At 42.4% G+C, this 18,966-nt stretch overlaps 1 protein-coding gene across 1 annotated transcript in view; it reads right to left on the bottom strand.

The window, feature by feature from the left end:
* Window positions 1-6,135: 6,135 nt before the first annotated feature.
* zswim5 (zinc finger, SWIM-type containing 5) overlaps window positions 6,136-18,966 on the bottom strand; it is a 243,479-nt gene continuing 230,648 nt past the window's right edge. Inside the window, exons 12-14 of the mRNA XM_048539381.1 lie at window positions 18,346-18,509; window positions 10,532-10,613; window positions 6,136-8,668 (exon numbers count right to left, since the gene is read on the bottom strand). Coding sequence (XP_048395338.1) covers window positions 7,806-8,668; window positions 10,532-10,613; window positions 18,346-18,509 — 1,109 coding nt within the window. The 3' untranslated portion in view covers window positions 6,136-7,805. The remainder of the gene's footprint in view (window positions 8,669-10,531; window positions 10,614-18,345; window positions 18,510-18,966) is intronic.

Here is an 18,966-nt window from a genome sequence, read left to right as displayed (position 1 = left end):
GTTTAAACCCTCTCGAACTACTCGAGCAAACCTTCCACCCAGGACTTCGGTCCCCTTCCAGTTCAGATGCAACCTGTCCTTCTTGTACAGGTCCCACCTTCCCCAGAAGGCATCCCAATTATCTACATATCTGAAGCCCTCCCTCCTACACCAGCTGCGTAGCCACGTGTTAAGCTGCGCCCGCTCCCTGTTCCTCGCCTCGCTATCTCGTGGCACCGGTAGTAAACTAGAGAACACTACTCTGTTCGTGCTGCTCTGCAGCTTCCATCCTAGCTCCCTGAAATCACTTTTTATATCCTCAATCCTATTTCTGGCTATATCATTAGTGCCAATATGTAACACAATTTCTGGCTGTTCGCCCTCCCCTTTTAGAACCTTATACACCCGATCGGAGACGTCCCAGACCCTGGCACCAGGGAGGCAACATACCTTCCGGGAACCCCGATCCTGACCACAAAATCTGACCAGTGCAGGTTAGGTGGATTGGCCGTGCTAAATTGCCCATTGTGTTCAGAAATGTGTAATGAGGTGGGTTGTAGGGGGAATGGGTCTGAGTGTGATGCTCTGAGGGTCGAGCTGGATTTGTTGGGCCAAAGGGCCTGCTTCCACACTGTAGGGATTCTATCTCAGATGACACTTGACTTAACAATATCAGTAGAGGACGCTCTGCCTTCAAAGGTGAAAAGCAGCAACTTGCAGTTAGTTGGTGAGCAGGGAATATACTTTGGACTTACAAAACCACCATTAAACAGAAATAGTGATTCAGAAACTTCCTCTTTAAGTGGATTAGCTATGGCAGATTTCCAACATATATCATGTTACTCTAAAATACTCATAATGGGAAAGTCTTTCACAAAGTTCTTTTTATTAATGTTTTCATAAAAATTTAAGAGTTAGTTTGATGACTATTTCACTGATGTGTAAACAGTGATGAAGCAGGCCAGGAAAGTTAGAATTATAGGACCAGTATGATTTGACTAACATTTCAATGCTTCTAATATGGTTAAAATGGCTTGTTAATTGCTTCCACACCCAATCCATTCACAGATCACATCCAATACAAATAACTATTAGCCAAGTGAGTATTACAAACAGTCATATCCTATTTAGATGTTCAATGATTTAAAGCAGACAATTTTTTTTCAAAGAAAACTCCATACACAGGCAAGATCCCTTGCCTTTAATTCTATTTTATGCTATTCATTTGAATGTAACATTCTTAGAATATTTTACAGGCCTGAACATGCCCTGCTCAGTTTTTGTGTGATGCACAATATTTCTATTTTTGCAATGTTGTTGGAGATTTAAGTAAGTCCAGCCAACAGGTTTTCCATGATTGAAAAAAATCAGATCACCAAGAAACTAGCAAGAACAGAAAAGGTTGGAATTACTCAGCAGGCCAAATGTTATTAGGTCCACTACATAAGTTCAGCTGGAAGCATTTGCTCTCAGTGGATAGTTTCCTGCCTCCTCCTCCACTCCAACAGAAACGAAATGTAAAACCTCTCTGATGAAGGGTCTAGGCCCGAAAAGTCAGCTTTTGTGCTCCTGAGGTGCTGCTGGGCCTGCTATGTTCATCCAGCCTCACATTTTATTATCTCAGGTCTGGAAACCATTCTGGTTGCCCTTAAGGCAGTTATTATTCATGAGCTTGGTAGTGAACGTTTGTATTAGCTACTTACGTGAGATTAACACTAACTCAGTTAGCTTGACACTAGGTTTGTGATGCAGTGATGCCAAACAGCATGTGTTCAATCCCTGTGTTGGCTGATGTTACCATAAAGATCCCGTCTTCTCGACCTTGTCCCTCACCTGAGATGCAGTGACCTTCAGGTTAAACTCGTCACCAGCTGTCTCTGTCTAATGACAGAGCAACCCTCTAGAACTACGGTGACTTTACCCTTTTTTATTATTAATTCAAAATGAGCAGCCAGTGTGGTCTTCCTTCCTCTCCTTTGTTTTTGTTCTGTCTTATACCCATGGGGGAGGGGGGGTGTGTTATTTTGTGGACATGCTGCAAGATCGCAATGGACTCGAGAGTTGTGAATTCCAGTTTGACTGAAAAATCTGTGCCAAGGTAATGAATTGTAATGTAGCATTTTGAATTGAACCTAGTACAGTGCTCTGAAGAGCTGTCAATGCCTAATGGTGGCACTAAATTAGCTTCTGCAAAAACATCACGTCTGTTTGTTGAATCATCTTAAATTGGAGAGGTAAGATGATTGAAATACTTTTCAGAACTCAAAATGGGTGTTCCGAGATGAAACATGTAAATATTTCCACACTGTTCAAATAATTTCTTTGCAGTTGAATTCCCTGAATGTAGCACATCATTTCCAGACATACTTCAAGGCCTGTTCACTGTTTCTCTGCAACTACTGACATATCTAGAGAACAGTGTACTTGGATTTTCTCTTTGGCGGCAACAACTCCCACAACTGTTTGTCTTAGATCAGGAATCCTTATTGTGGAGTTGCAGAATTAACTGACTAGTCAGTGATTAGCAATGTTCCTGTTTAGTTATGCAGCAGCCTGGAAGGTACTTTGTTAAATATTTCACCAGCAAAAAAATGTTTAACTGTACAGTGCATTGAAAGGTTAACTGCATAGAACAACATTTTAGAGGAACATTGATTATTACAACTACCAACAATCCTAAATCTAAAATTAGAGTCAGTGGTTTGGCACAGTATGCTATTCTGTGAGGGTGCAGGACAAATTGCTACCACATATCACAACTTTGCAGGAAAAATCTCAGGAACTGTGAAAATATTGTATTTGAGCAGGTGCGAGTGATAATGCTAACACTAGCTTGCACACACCTACATTTGCTATCAGGAATAATCTACTTTGCAGCACACATCTTGATTCTCTCGTATCAACTGGAACTGAGTACGCTGTTTTGTAAGTTTCTAATTAGTTCCCTTACCTCCAGTTCCTTGCTTTCAATGAAAATATTGTACTTTTTGAAGTTCAGTGAGAAGGGGTATCTTAACATAAAATATTACTTTTCTTGGCCAAAATAGTATGTAATTTATATACAAAATTCATGTCAGAACTAATTTGATTAGACCACACCTTGAATGTTACATCTCGTTCTAGTCACCAAGGGACAGGGGAGAGCGCGAGGTGCCAGAGATAGTTCAGAGAATAGCCAGAAAGTTAACCCATACAAAGAACTGAAGAGTGAGGAAAGGCAAGAGGAAGTTTTTAAAAAGTACCGAGGAAACGAACACTTCTGTACTGTGAAGAGATGACCTTATACATCAACAAACTAACAATCTGTATTTGCAATGGAAAAAACCTGAAGTTGTTTTAAGTTATATGAACAGCCAAACAGAACAGATTAGTAGGGAGACTTATAGTTCTGTCAGTCAGCTGGATTTTAGGCAGTATGAAAATAAGGTGGATATTCAGGAGCTTAGAAAAAGAATTCCATTATTGGGCTAAGGAGACTGAAGGTGTAGCCACTGCTTGTAGGAGTGGCTGGAGTCAGAGGAATGGTGTGGGTAGGGAGGGAGATGCAAGTCCGCATACTGGGTGGGGAAGAGAAAACAAAGGATGAGAATTTTAAAATTGAGATGTTAGTAGACTAGAAACAAACAGATCAGTTAATGCAGGTGGGATGAGCAATCAAAACTTGGTATGGGATATGTGCAAGGCAACAAGGTTTTGGATGAGTAGAGGTTTGTGGAGGATTAGATCAGATTAGATTCCCTACAGTGTGGAAACAGGCCCTTTGGCCCAACAAGTCCACACCACCCCTTGAAGCATCCCACCCAGACCCATCCCCCTATAACCCACACACCCCTGAACACTACGGGCAATTTAGCATGGCCAATCCACCTAGCTGGCCGAGAAAGGATTGGAGCAGTGAGTCTAGAGGTAACAAAGGCACGGATGATGGTTTCAATGGAATGTGCACAGGCATTAGTGGGTGTTGTCAGCAGGTTACTTGTAGTGTTCTGTTCTAACTTTGGTGCTTTAACTGACGATTTATTTCACATTCAAATCATGGCAGGTAAGGGAATTCAGCTTTATCTGGCTGTTGGGTCATTCTGTATTAGTATTCTCAATTGTAATCTCCACATTTACTTTTAGAAGCACATCACGTATTTCCACACTGAACTGTCCAGTTCTGACGTTATAATTAATGGCTCCAATCAGTCAGCTTACTGCACAAATCAAGCATTTGGTGCTAGTGACATAGATAGGCCTCCCTTCTTACCTGACAGGCATTCAGTCATCTGTTAAGAAGCTGGATCAGCAGACAATCCAATTAGTCTGGGTTCAATGTCTACTTTACACCAAAGTCTTGAGCTGCTTAACGAAGTCAATGCTAATTTAGTGCAAATATCAAGAATCTGCTTCAAAACATATGACCATATTGGCTAAGTTGGTAAGTGCACCTAATAGAGGATTACTTGATTTTGTGCACACAGTAAATGACCCAATATTTCCATAGGAGAATAACTCAAATTGTAGAATGTTCAAACCAACTATTTTTTAAAGAATAGCAGGTATAATTCTAAAATCAGTTTTGTGAAAAAAAACTGCCTCTTACATTATTTCAGTAGACATTGTTCTGGAGTTTGTACTGTGCAAGCAATTGCAAGTAACGCCCAAAATGAGTCCATTTTGAAAAGCATATTTTTCGAGTTTTTAAAACATGTATTGCATATTGTTTAACACAAATCCACCATGCCCAAGAGTCATTGAGCAGTATGTTTAATAGCTTGTTCCTTTTATTCTAAAAGGATGCTGCTTTTGAGAAAGTCCTTGATAGGTCAGAGTGTTTATTTGACAAAATTTGACTAATACAGACAATAACAATAATAAGTAGCATTTTAAATCTGTATCATGAGTAATGAAATTGTAAATGTCTGGAAATAGCTTAAAAGGATGCAAAACCATTTTATGGTTAGCCTGAAGTACAATAGTCAAATCCTTTGTCATGTTGAAACATTTTAAAACCTATCTGTTACAGTGCTTGTCCTTAGACAGTTGATGCAGTGCCTAGGCCGAGCATAGAGGTAAATCTTGATCATGTGAGCAAGGCGGTGGGGGCTGTAAAGGGCAGAACAGGAAGACCTGGCAGGTGAGGTTCTGAATGGACACTCAGGCCTGTAATTGAGGTGCACCAACTCTTCAGCCACCAGACTGAGCAATGAAAAGTTGAGCCTACTCTACCATTCAACAGGACTATGGCTGATCTGACACATTAACCTTTCTGCGCATTCCCCACTACCCTTGATTCTGCTGCTAATCAAGAATCTATTACTCTCAGCCTTAAGTATTCACAAGGACTCTGCAACAACAACTCTCTGTGGCAAGGAGTTCCAAAGGCTTACAACCCTCAGACTAAGACAATAAAATGTGAGGCTGGATGAACACAGCAGGCCCAGCAGCATCTCAGGAGCACAAAAGCTGACATTTCGGGCCTAGACCCTCTATCCTCTGATGAAGGGTCTAGGCCCGAAACGTCAGCTTTTGTGCTCCTGAGATGCTGCAGGGCCTGCTGTGTTCATCCAGCCTCACATTTTATTATCTTGGATTCTCCAGCATCTGCAGTTCCCATTATCACTGATACAACCCTCAGACTAAACTCCTTCTCATCTCCATCTTAGTTTGGAGCCCCTTTCTTCGAGACAATGCCCTCTGCTCCTCTCCCATGAAGGGAAGCCTCCTCTCAGCATTTACTCTGGCAGCTCCTCAAGAATCCTGTTTGTTTCAATGAGCTCACCTCTCATTCTTCTATCTGCTTCTTCAGTCCACACAGGCCATTAAATTGCCTCGAGTGCATTTGTGCTGGTTGTAATATTTTGAGTTGATACGAGGCCAATCTACAGATACTGGAAATCCGAAATAAAAACAGGAAATGCTGAAAATTATTCAGCAGGTCAGGCAGCATCTGTGCAGACAAAAACGGTGTTAACATTTCAATGCTCAATTCTAGACTGGCTGACTCTTCCCCACTGAAGTCAACCTTTATGGGCACAACAGCTGGGTTCAGGAGCAGGGAAAAGAAAACATTTGAACTGTTACTATCCAGTTCAAAAAACCCAGACAAAGACACTGAGAAAGGTTAGAATTGTAGATGTGTTCCACACTTTATTCATTAAAAAAGCACTGAAATTTTTGACACAGTTATATAAAATGATAGTAGCATTACATAAATAGTATTAAATTTTGTATTTTTTTGTCTTTTTTAAACATCCGATCAAGAGGTTACACAAAAAGTGAACTGTTGATGAAAGTAGATACTTTTGTGGCAACAAATACTGAATTAAGCTTTCAGTAGCGCAGAGAGAGGCAACATTTACTAAACACATTTTTTCATATCTCAACAGTAGGTACATCTAGTCAACGTTCTCTATCAGCGCATTTTTTCCCCTAAAACTATGACAAACGGACACTGGTACAGTTAACACAAAGACATTCAAAAGAAGTTTTCTTTTTGCAACGCAACCGGACCAACAAGATTTACATTTTTTTTTCCAAAACCATTCACAGAAAGCAGCTTGTGTAAAAAACTAAAATATTGGACACCGGAACGTAACAGAAGAGAAAAAAAAATCTTGAATGAATGACATTGGAAAGGCAACAGCTTTTTAATTTGAAACTTCTTTTTAAAATAACATTTTAATGAATTATTTAATCTGTGGTTTAAGAACATGGTAGAGGTGTTATTAAGAAATATGACTTCTTTTAATGACAATAGGTTGCACAGTCAAGATTTAACAAAGGAAGCTGAGTGCTACCAGTTCATTCACTTCAGACACCCACAACATTTCTTCTTTTTAAATAATTGTTCGAACCACAAAATACTGTCCCGAAAGAGGTACAAGAGGCAGGTTAATTAATACCAGTGTGTACTTCCATAAAGTACCAAAACCAATCTTTTCCTTCCATTTGTACTCATCTATCCACACTTCAAAATAAAACTGATTTTAAAAAAAATTAACCCCAATTCACCCGTGGGAACTACTTCAGACCCAAGGGACAGTATGCAAGTAGCTCTGCATAGTGATGCCAACTCCTTCACTCATTCGCATACGAACACACAATGCATGGGGGTTGGGGTAACCTGAGAAATGTGCTCTGCAGTCTCCCTCCTGTTAAAACATTTCCAGCCCACAGTGAATTTCAAGTATCCCATTAATGACATAGAATATTAATTATAAATTAATATACTTTACAATTCTTTCAATAATTGACACATATAATATAATATTTACAGTTTTCAATAAATGCTTTTGCTACTTTTGTTTCAGCATCCCTGAGAATGGTCTCTTCTTTAAGTACCTTCACACACACACAAACACATGGCATGTGGTCACGTTAGTAAGCCATCTCACTAAACTGTTTTGGTGGTGCGAGAGGTTTAGCGTTGATTTGCTTGTACATTTTAAAACGTGTACTCTTTCTTTTGCTTTGAAACCTGGCAACATATGGAGATTAAAGCTGACTATGGGAGACAGCAAGTCAGAAATAATCAGAAAGACCGAGAGAAAAAGAAGTGAGAGATAGAGGTATTTTTCTTGTGAACCAGAATTTGGTATAATGGGTACACCAATAAAGTGTAAGAGACTTTGTATAACATTGTTTTCCATAATCCTTGAGTTTCATGTGCGAGAACAACTATTTCTGTGGCTACTGAAATCAGTGAAAGATGTATAAATTGATTAATGCTTGAATAAATACTAACTGGCTCCATTGGTTGTGCCAAGACACTGAGTACCACTCCTATGAGACAAGATCACAGTTGAACAAAACAAAACCCAAAGAAGTTTATAAATAGTGCATCAGCCAAAGCGTTCTCGGACAAGCATCATTAGCTTTTTCTTTCCCTTATAAATCTGTTTCAGATTATCTATGAACTGCGCAAATTGTATATGTCCATCCTGTGCCATCAGAAACGTCTCTCTGGCTTTGCTAAGAAATTCAATAAACTCCCCGTAATGGCGAGGGCTGATGTGAGTTAAACGAGAGTGAGTGGTGTTGATGTAAGCACCAATTGTGGCATCCAGCAGCTGGCGCAGCGGGGCTTTGTCAGTCGACATCAGTTTCCCAGAGTTTCGCCGCCCGGGGATGCCTGCCAGTCCAGGGGCTGTCATCGTGCACCTGCGCAAGATGTCCGATAACACTGTGGCACACTGTACGCTCTTAACAACCAGAGGGATAATGGCAGCCAGTTCATTTTTTCCCAAGGAATGACTCAACGCACAGGCCCAAAGAACGTCATTAATAGCAGGGTGGGTGTCCTGGTTGTAGGCTAAATTGAGGTGTGTCATGGCGAGGCTTGCAAGTTTGAAGGCCCGCAATGGGTACCCTCTGTGCTCCATATACCGAGCTATGGTAAACAACTGGGAATAGGTCATACCCGTAGAAGCTGCATCAATAACAATTTGGTAGGCTGTCTCAAAGGCAATATGGTCTTTTTCACACAGCGTTAATGCAGACAGTGCACAGTTCTGGGGGTCCTTCATGGCACACTGAAGAGCAAGGGTCCGTGCACAGCTCGCCAGCTCCTCCCGTTGTGTATAGTCTAGGTTGAGTCGAAGAATGGTGTTGTGTGAAGTGACTGTGGCTGCCACAATGCTAGTTGCTTCAGTTGGGGTGAAGAGGGTGTACCAGCTCTGCAAGATGCTGACCAAAGCTCGCACACCTGCAAGGAAAGTGGAGGGGGAAAATGGAAGGACAACATGTAAATAAGCTTTTCCACATTCATTGAGCGATTTTACAGAACGTATGGACAAGGATTTCACTCCCCACCCCTCACTCCCTGAACTAGGTTAATCTGAAGCCACCCTACAAGTTGCTACCTTTATTGGACCTTAATAACAAGGGAAACACATTAAAGAAGGATAGATGACTAAAATTGAAAGATGTAAAGATATTGGCTGATTACAGCCAATTGTTTAGTAATTTTATTAATAATAGAACATAGAACATAGAACATCACAGCACAGTACAGGCCTTTTGGCCCTCAATGTTGTGCCGACCTGTCATACCGATCTCAAGCCCATCTAACCTACACTATTCCGTGTACGTCCATATGCTTATCCAATGACGACTTAAATGTACCTAAAGTTGGCGAATCTACTACCGTTGCAGGCAAAGCGTTCCATTCCCTTACTACTCTGAGTAAAGAAACTACCTCTGACATCTGTCCTATATCTTTCACCCCTCAACTTAAAGCTATGCCCCCTCGTGCTCGCCGTCACCATCCTAGGAAAAAGGCTCTCCCTGTCCACCCCATCTAACCCTCTGATTATTTTATATGTTTCAATTTAGTCACTTCTCAACCTTCTTCTCTCTAATGAAAACAGCCTCAAGTCCCTCAGCCTTTCCTCATAACACCTTCCCTCCATAACAGGCAACATCCTAGTTAATCTCCTCTGCACTCTTTCCAAAGCTTCCACATCCTTCTTATAATGCGGTGACCAGAACTGTACACAATACTCCAAGTGTGGCCGCACCAGAGTTTTGTACAGCTGCAGCATAACCCCTTGGTTCCGGAACTCGATCCCTCTTTTAATAAAAGCTAAAATACTGTATGCCTTGTTAACAGCCCTGTCAACCTGGGTGGCAACTTTCAAGGATCTGTGTGCATGGACACCGAGATCTCTCTGCTCAACTACTAAGAACCTTACCATTAGCCCAGTACTTTGCCTTCTGGTTACTCCTACCAAAGTGCATCACCTCTCATTTGTCCACATTAAACTCCAAATATGTAAATATATTAAGTTTTATCTGTCCCTTCACATTCTTTTTGTTTTAAAACTGCTAGTTAGCAACTATGTGCTGGTGTTCATTTTGTTGCATTCCCTTGCTTTCTGGTAAGTAGATCTTGGACCAGTACTTGGGAAGAATTATAAGGCTGCGGCTGCAAAACTTAGTTCTGTAGTTGGCAGTTTAAGGAAAGGGGAGTTCTACTTGCTTTGCTGTTAAAAATCTGTTTTAATCACATAGCCTGCCAATAATGACAGATACCTCTTTAAATGTACCAATTTCTTGCTGGTTAATAAACAGAATAATAGGATAAACATTTTGCAACATTTTGGTGTCATAGAACAATTGATGGCCTAACAATCCAAGTTCAATTCACTGGCCTTTTTTGAAATGTATACTAATCCTTATGAATTTTCTATTTTTCACATCTCTTATATATTACTATCACTGAGACAGTGAGTACTTACAACAATGGTAAATAATGGACAAAAGGGAGAAATTGGGAGCTTCTGAAATAAGAAAGCTGAATTCACAGTATCAAAGCAGTGAGGTACTTTGGCAGTGAAACAATTTCATCTGGGAATGCTTTTCTTGTGAACATACAGCAACAAACCAAAATTTATTATCATGAATTGATTAGAAAATTTATCAAATTAAAAACCAAATAGGGTTAGCTAAATATACTGCAATTTCTTGTACCTTAGAAATCTGTACTAGTGGAGATACTGAATATAATTTGACAAAGCATTTTAACGCAAGTTTTAAAATATTTGGTGTAATGATTACAGTTGCTTACCAACTTCTGTAGCACAGGTCACCAACCATCGCACCATTTCCCTGCGCCTCCAATTCAGGGTCGACAAGGTCATTCGCATCACCTGCACAGAAAGCAGATGAATTAGATCATTCCTATTTGGGTCCTCTCCCAGCAACTCCAATCCCAAGCATTGTTCTCAGCATTAGATTAAAAGCAGAAACATGCATCATATCCTTAACACTTTGGTACAGCATCTGAAGGGATGGAGTTTAACCCTCCCTTGGATCTTCCAGCACCACAGAAATGAGGGGAGAACATTGCTCCCATCCTGCTCTCATTATCCATCATCTTGGAGAAGTGATAATAATTGTACAATATTGTTGGGTGAGCTACAGCATGTGATTTGTTAATTATGGGATTATATATGATCATACAATTAATTTTATGCAAGGATACATTGAGGCTAATTTTTCATAAAGAGTTGGTGGGGATCCTTATTGACATGCCAAATTTCCTAGGCCGCCTCAGGAAGAAGAGGCATTGTGCCCTCTTGACTGTCACATCTATGGGGGAGGTCCTGGACAGATTGTTGGTTATTGTGAGTCCTAGGGACTTGATGCTTTCAACCCTCTCCACCTCAGCTCTGTAGATGTAGATAGTGGTGTGTCCTCCTACTTCCTTCCTGAAGTCAATGATTAGTTATTTTGTTTTGCTGACATTGAAAGAAAGATTGTCATCATTGCACCAAGGCGCCAAGCACTCTATCCCTTCCTGTATTCTGACTCATTATTGTTTGATATCCGGCCACACAATGGTGGTGTCATCAACAAACTTGTAGTTGGCATTCATATGAAATTTGGTTACACAGCTCTGGGTACTGTAAGGGGCTGAGAACACATCCTGGCGGGGCCCCAATGTTGAAGATTATCATGAAAGAGGTGCCATTGTCTGTCGTCACTGACTGCAGCCTGTGGGTCAGGAAGCTGAGGATCCAGTTGCAGAGAGTGGAGCCGAGACCTAGGTCTTGGAGTTTGGACATTAATTTGGTTGGAATTATAGTGTTGAAGATGGAACCGTAGTTGATAAGTAGGAGCCTGATATGGTATCCTTGTTACCTAGATTTTCCACGAATGAGTGTACGGCTACGGAAATGGAGAACAGTGTGGACCTATTTCGCTGCTAGGCAAATTGCAAGGGATCACGGCAGTCTGGGAGGCTACAGCCAATGGGGGGGCCATTACCAGCCCCTCAAAGCATTTTGTGATTATGGAGATCAGAGCCACCAGATGTTGCATGTTTTCTCTTTGGTGTTGGGAGGCAGGTGGGTGCTTCAGACTGTAGCAATGAGGGTCAAAGATGTCAGTGAATACGTCTGCCAGCTGGTCCGCACAGGATCTGAGTGCATGGCCTTGGACACCATCTGGGCTAGTCACTTTCCTTGGGCTTGACTCCCAGGAAGACCGATGTGATGTCTGACAGAGGGAACAGGTGCATCCGGGGCTGTTGGCACATGTGGCACTGTGCCACTGGCATTCTGCTCGAACCGAGCATAGAAAGCATTGAGTGTATCAGGGAGGGACATGTTTCTGCCCGCTATTTAGTTCTGCTCCATTTTGAGTCCCATTATGTCATGTAGGCCTTGCCACCGTGGGTGGGTGTCTCGAACTTGGTCCGGTAATGCATCTTGGCATTTTAATGGTCTTGTGGGGGTTATACTTAGACGTCATGTAAAGGTCTGGGTTGTCCGATTGAATGCAGCACACCTGGTCTTCAGTAGGCAGTGCAGTCAGGAGTTGAGTTAATTGCTGCAGGATTCCTAGCTTCTGACCTGCTTTTATAGCCACAGAATTTATATCGTGAGTTCAGTTCAATTCCTGGTAATGATAACCACCAGGATGTTGATAGTCAGGTATTCAATGACGGTATTGCCATCAAATGTCAAATGATGATAATTCGATCGTCTCTTGTTGGACATGCTTATTGCTTGGCACTGGGTGGCACAAATAATACTTGCCAGTTAGCCCAAGTCTAAAATGTGGTCCAGTGCACATTCATGCAGACTGCTTCAGTATTGGAAGAGCCACGCATGTTGCTGAATATTTTGCAATCAGTGAATATCCCTATTTCTGACCCTATAATGAAAGGATGGTAATTGATGAAGCAGCTGAATATAGTTGTGTCTAGTACATGACCCTAAAGAACCTTTCTGCTGATGTCCTAGTACTGATGATTGACCTTGAATAAACACAACCATTTTGTTTGTGCTAAGTATGACGCCTATCAGTGGTAGCTTCTCCCTAATTTCCACTGATTTCAGTTTTACTCGTTTCCTCAATGCCAGTCAGTCAAACGATGCTTTAATGTCAAGAGCATTATCAGTAATATCTCTCAAGTCACCATGAGTTCAGTTCTTTTGTCCATGTTTCAATTGAGGCTATGGTTAGGAACCAAGTGGAAATGAGGCTGAACTTATTGCTGAGTAACTGCTGCGTGGTAATGCTGTCATCCTTACTCTGCTGATGATGGAGAGCAGACAGATGAGGGAGTAATTTTCCGATTTGTTACTGGACTTTTCCCAAATGCTATTTTGATGGCAGAACAAAGTGGCAATGCGATGTGACATCAAATGTTGCCAATTGTAAGGATGTACTACATCTTCACTGCACGTTGTTTCCTCACTAGACAACATCGAACATCAGAACAAACAAATTCATCATTCAGAGAATCACCCTTTATCAAAATATTTCATACTTTTGAAGTACAGCCAACTGGGTCCACTATGTTCCTTTATGGATTTTCTCCCTTTTTTTCACATTATGCATAATGGCTGCAGTCTTTTGGAGCCACCTTGAATGTATCTCATATTCCAACTCAACAAAATTGGAAGATTATATAAATACAAATAATTGGATGCTGGAGATGTGAAATAAAAATAGAGCGTAGGAAAAACACAGCAGGTCTGGCAGCATCTGTTGACAGATAAACAGAATAACTGTTCTGAGTCCAGTAACCTTTCATCAGAACTGACAGTAACAGGGAAAAATTGGTACTTATGCTGATGATGGGTGGCAGAGCACAGGGAAATAGAGTAGGTTTGGCCATGGGTACCCAAATAGGATCCAACTGCACCCATTTTCTTTGTGGAACATTCCTTGTTCCAGTCCTACACTGGTCTCTCCCCACAACTCTTTCTCAGAGCACTGATGGCATAATTGATGCTGCTTCCCTCTCTCATCTGGAATTGGAAGATTTATCAATTTTGACTCCCCACTTCCCTTTTTTGATATACCTGTTCCATGCACAGATAATGCATTTTTAAGTATTTACACTTTTCATTAACACCCTGTGCAATATTTATCTCTCCCCCCCTCTCTATCTCTCTCTGATAATCATCAGCTACCTTTGTTTGCTTGGTTCTCTTTCTTCTTTCTTTCTGCAATCAGTTTCCATGCACTATTTACTGCCTCACCCCATTATCAGTATAAACATCACCCATTCCCAGTTATATTCAATTCTGAGAAGGGTCACTGAACTCAAAAAGTTAATCCTTTTTTTAAATCAACTGATGCTGCCAGAGCTGCTGTGTTTCTCCAGCATTTTATTTTTTTAAAACAAGATTACATGTTGCTGTTATAGCTCAAACATTCAGTGTCTCCACTGATAACCTCCCCACCTTCCTGTTTTTCTCAGACAATTACTGGATTGCTTACCACCTGATGCCTCATCTCTGGCAAGAGAAAACTGGTTTCATCACTTTCACTTCTGCAGACTAAGTCACTTTCCATTTCACAATTCAGATAAATGCCAATCAGTCAGAAGTCCAATGCTTCAAATCAAGACTCTCTCATTCTTACTGACCCATGTAGACCATTAAATGGGCTCTTGCTGCAATGTGATACATATTGCAGCTGAGCTAAAGCTTTTCTTATCAACAGAAAAGTGCCCTTCTGTATCAAGCCTTCCACCCAGATCTTTCAGAATACTAGACCAAAAAAAAGCAATCAATTTTCATAAAGTAGATCATGAATCCTTAAGATATAGCAGCACAACTAGGCCATTTGTCCCATGAAGTTCACTTCCCCAATCAATCATGGCTGATATGTTTCTCAACCCCAATCCCCTGCCTTCTCCCCATAACCCTTAATTCTCTTATTAATCAAGAACAGATCTCTCTCGGTCTTATTCAATCGGCCTCCACTGCCTTCTGCAATAATGGGTTCCACAGGTTCAGCACCCTCTGAATGAAGAAATTCCTCCTCACTGCAGTTCTAAAAGGTAGTCCCTTCACTCTTAGGCTTGACCCTGGGCTCTAATCTCTCCTACTAGTGGAAACATCTTCTCCAAGTTCACTTTATCCAGGCTTTTCGGTATACTGTTTAAATGAGATCTTTCCATATCCTTCTAAACACCATCAAGTGGAGAGTCAGAGTCCTCAACCGCTCCTCATAAGACATGCCCTACATTCCCGGAAGCATTCCTGTGAACCTCCTCTGGACCCAAGTCCAGCACATCCATCCTTTGGTATGGGACTCAAAACTGCTCACTATAATTCAAATGCAGTCTGAACTGAGCCTTTTACAGTCTCAGCAGTACTCCCTGCTCTTATATTCTAGTCCTTTAGAAATGAATGCAATCATTGCATTTACCTTCCGAACTGTCAACTGAACCTGAGTGTTAACCTTAAAAGAATCCTGAATGAGGACTCCCGGGTCCCTTTGAGCTTCACATTTCCAAAGCCTTTCACCATTTAGAAATATTCTTCCTCCCACACTGCATAACCTCAGTTTCTCACATTGTATTCCATCTTTCACTTCTTTGTCCACTCTCCTGGCCTGTCCAAGTGCCTCTGTGGTCTCCCTGCTTCGTCAACACTAGCTGCCCCTCCATCCGTCTTGAGTCATCTGCAAACTTAGCAACAATAACAATCTGTAAAAAGGAACTGATGGCCATGTATAACATGAATAGTTGTGGTCCTAACATGGATCCCTGCAGAACTCCACTGGGTGCCATCCTGAAAATGACTCATTTATACCCTCTCTTTTACCAATCAGCCAATCCCCTTACACTGCCACTAGTACCACAGGCTATCTTACTTAGCAGCCTCCTGTGCAGCACCCTGTCAAAACCTTTCTGGAAATCCAAAAAGATCATGTCGATTGGCTCTCCTCTGCCTAACTTGCTCATTACCTCCTCGAAGAACTCTAACAGGTTTATCAGGTATGACCTCCGCTTGATTAGGCCGAGTTGACTCAGCCCTATTTTACCATGCACCTGTACCCGCAGTCACCAATGCAGGTGTCAGATCAACCGTCTTGACAATGAATCCATGGGATGCAACTGGCCAGGATGGAGTCCCGGCTGTGCACTCAGATCCTGTGCAGACATCTTTAACCTCTCGCTACCACGCTGTCAGGTTCCTACCTGCTTCAAGAAGACTGCTATTGTCCCAGTGCCAAAGAAAAATCAGGCAACATGCCTTAATGACTACTGTCCAACAGCTTTGATATCCATTGTTATGAAGTGCCTTGAGATATTACTAATGGCACACATCAACTTCAGTCCACTAAGTTGCCTGGATTCACTACAATTGGCCTACTGTCACAACAGGACCACAGCAGCTGCCAAGTACCTGGCCCTACTCTCATCCCTGGAACATCTGATAACGAGGACATTTACGTCAGACTCCTATTTATTGACTTTAACTCTGTCTTCAACACCACACTTAAAATAAAACTCATCTTCAAACTCAGAGACCGAGGACTCTGCTCCCTCCTCTGAAACCATATCCTCAACTTCCTAACCTGCAGACATCAATCAGTACAACACGAAGTGACAACAACCTCCTACACAACAACCCTCCACACTTGTGCCACGTAAGACCATGTAATCAGTCCCTTACTACACTCCTTATGCACTCAAAACTGTTTGGATGAATTCAGTTCTAACTTCATTTACAAAGTTGATGATGAATCCACCATAAAGGATCGGATCTCAAACAATAACAGAGTACAGGAAGGAGAAAGTAGGAACTGCCGATGCTGGAGAATCTGAGACAACAAGGTGTAGAGCTGGCTGAACACAGCAGGCCAAGCAGCATCAGAGGAGCAGGAAAGTTTGATGTTTTGGGTCTAGACCCTTCTTCAGAAATGGGGGAGGGGAAGAGGGTTCTGAAATAAATAGGGACAGAGGGGGAGATGGATAGGAGATGGATAAAGGAGAAGATAGATGAAGAGGAGACAGATAGGTCAAGGAGGCGAGGATGCAGCCAGTAAAGGTGAGTGTAGGTGGAGAGTTAGGGAGGGGATAGGTTGGTCCAGGGTGGACGGACAGGTCAAGGGGGTGGGATGAGGTTAGTAGAAAGGAGATGGGGTGGGGCGTGAGGTAGGAGGAGTGAATAGGTGGGAGGGCAGGTCAGGGAGGCAGGTACGAGCTGGGCTGGTTTTGGGATGTGGTCGGGGAAGGGGAGATTTTGAAGCTTGTGAAGTCCACATTGATACCATTGGGCTGCAGGGTTCCCAAGCGAAATATGAAATGCCGTTTCTGCAACCTTTGGGTAGCATTGTTGTGGCACTGCAGGAGGGCCAGGACAGACATGTCGTCCAAGGAGTGGGAGGGGGAGTTGAAATGGTTTGCGACTGGGAGGTGCAGTTGTTTGGTGCAAACCGGGCGTAGGTGTTCTGCAAAGCGGTCCCCACGCCACCGCTTGGTTTCCCCAATGTAGAGGAGGCCACATCTGGAACAGTGGATACTGTATACCACATTAGCAGATGTGCAGGTTAACATCTGCTTGATGTGGAAGGTCTTCTTAGGGCCTGGGATGGGGGTGAGGGGAATATGTAAGGGCAGGTGTAGCACTTCCTGTGGTTGCAGGGAAAGTGCTGGGGCTGGTGAGGCTGGTGGGGAGTGTGGAGTGGACAAGGGAGCCATAGAGACAGTGGTCCCTCAGGAAAGCAGATAATGGTGGGGAGGGAAAAATGTCTTTGGTGGTGAGGTCGGATTGTAGATGGCAGAAGTGTTGGAGGATGATGTGTTGGATCTGGAGGTTGGGGGGGGTGGTAGGTGAGGACAAGGGGATTCTGTTTTGATTATTAGTGCGGGGGGCTCGAACAGTTCATCCATTTCACCAACACTTTCCACCCCAACCTTAAGTTCTCCTAGACCATCTCTGATACTTCTCTCTCCTTCCTGGACCTTTCTATTTCCATCTCTAGCAACCACTTGGAAACCGATATCCATTTCAAGCCTACTGACTCCCACAGCTAGCTAGAGTACTCCTCCTCTCACCAACCTTCCTGCAAAAAGGCCATCCCCCATTCTCAATTCCTTTGTCTCCAATGCATCTGCTCCCAAGATAAGATGTTCCACTGCCGGACATCCCAGATGTCCTTGTTTTTCAAGGATTGCAACCTCCCATCCACAGTGGTCAGAAATGCCCTTGACTGTGTCTCCTGCATTTCCTGCAACGCGTCCCTCACGCCCTCTCCCCGCAATAACTGTCAGGCTAACTGGCCTATAATTTATCGTCTTCTACCTACCTCCCTTCTTAAACAGGGGTGTCACATTAGCTATTTTCCAGTCCTCCGGGACTCTCCCTGACTCCAGTGAATTCTGAAAGATCACCACCAATGCCTCCACAGTCTCCACTATCTCGTCCAGAGAGTGTAGTCCATCCTGTCTGAGTGATTTATCCACCTTCATTTTCAGGTCTCTACCAATACTTGCCGATACATGTCTTGGAACGTTTTTCTCCTTACTTTCTTGTAAACAGAAGGTGGCGCTGGTTGAGCTTCCCCACAAAAGTCTGGCCTAGATTGGGTTTGGTTACTTTAGTGTGATAAATGTATTGTTCTTACCTGCAACCCAAGTTCCAAAGCCACATTGAGAAGTGTAATATCTGGCGGAATGTCAGCTGGTGTTGCTATTTTAAATGCATCCTGGGCCAGTTTGAATATGAGAGAGGAGGAGTGAATGTTCTTCCGAATAGCTTCCAGGACAGTTCGCAACCGCAGCATATCCCCTGCGAATAATCAGAAGGAGTAATTTGGACCCTGTTGATTTATTAGTTTGGAGCTTCCACATCAGCCTGTAACTAGGTAAATGCCATTAATTTGAGGTCACTGAGAAACTTTAAAGAAAGGAGAACAAACAGCTTGCTGCCAAGAAGCTTTTGGAAGAATATTTCAACAATATATGTTGTAACTCGCCTGGTGTTGACTTTTTGACCTCTCAATGACCAGTCAAGTTGCCATAGTCTTACCAGACCATAGGCCTGCTCTCTCATTAGAGAGAGATGGTGATGATTTAAACTGAAGCCCACCATATCTCAGGCAAGAGGAGGGGTTAAAAAGGAAAGTCTTGCGGTAACTTCAGCCATTGATGGGAATTGAACCCACAATGTTGGCATCACATTGCTTCACAAACCAACCATCCAGCCAACCGAGCTAACCTGATCCCATAATTACCAGTATTCACCA

This window comes from Stegostoma tigrinum, chromosome 8 (assembly GCF_030684315.1).
Source record: "Stegostoma tigrinum isolate sSteTig4 chromosome 8, sSteTig4.hap1, whole genome shotgun sequence".
Lineage (NCBI taxonomy): Eukaryota > Metazoa > Chordata > Chondrichthyes > Orectolobiformes > Stegostomatidae > Stegostoma > Stegostoma tigrinum.
This window is presented reverse-complemented; position numbering and strand designations above follow the sequence as displayed.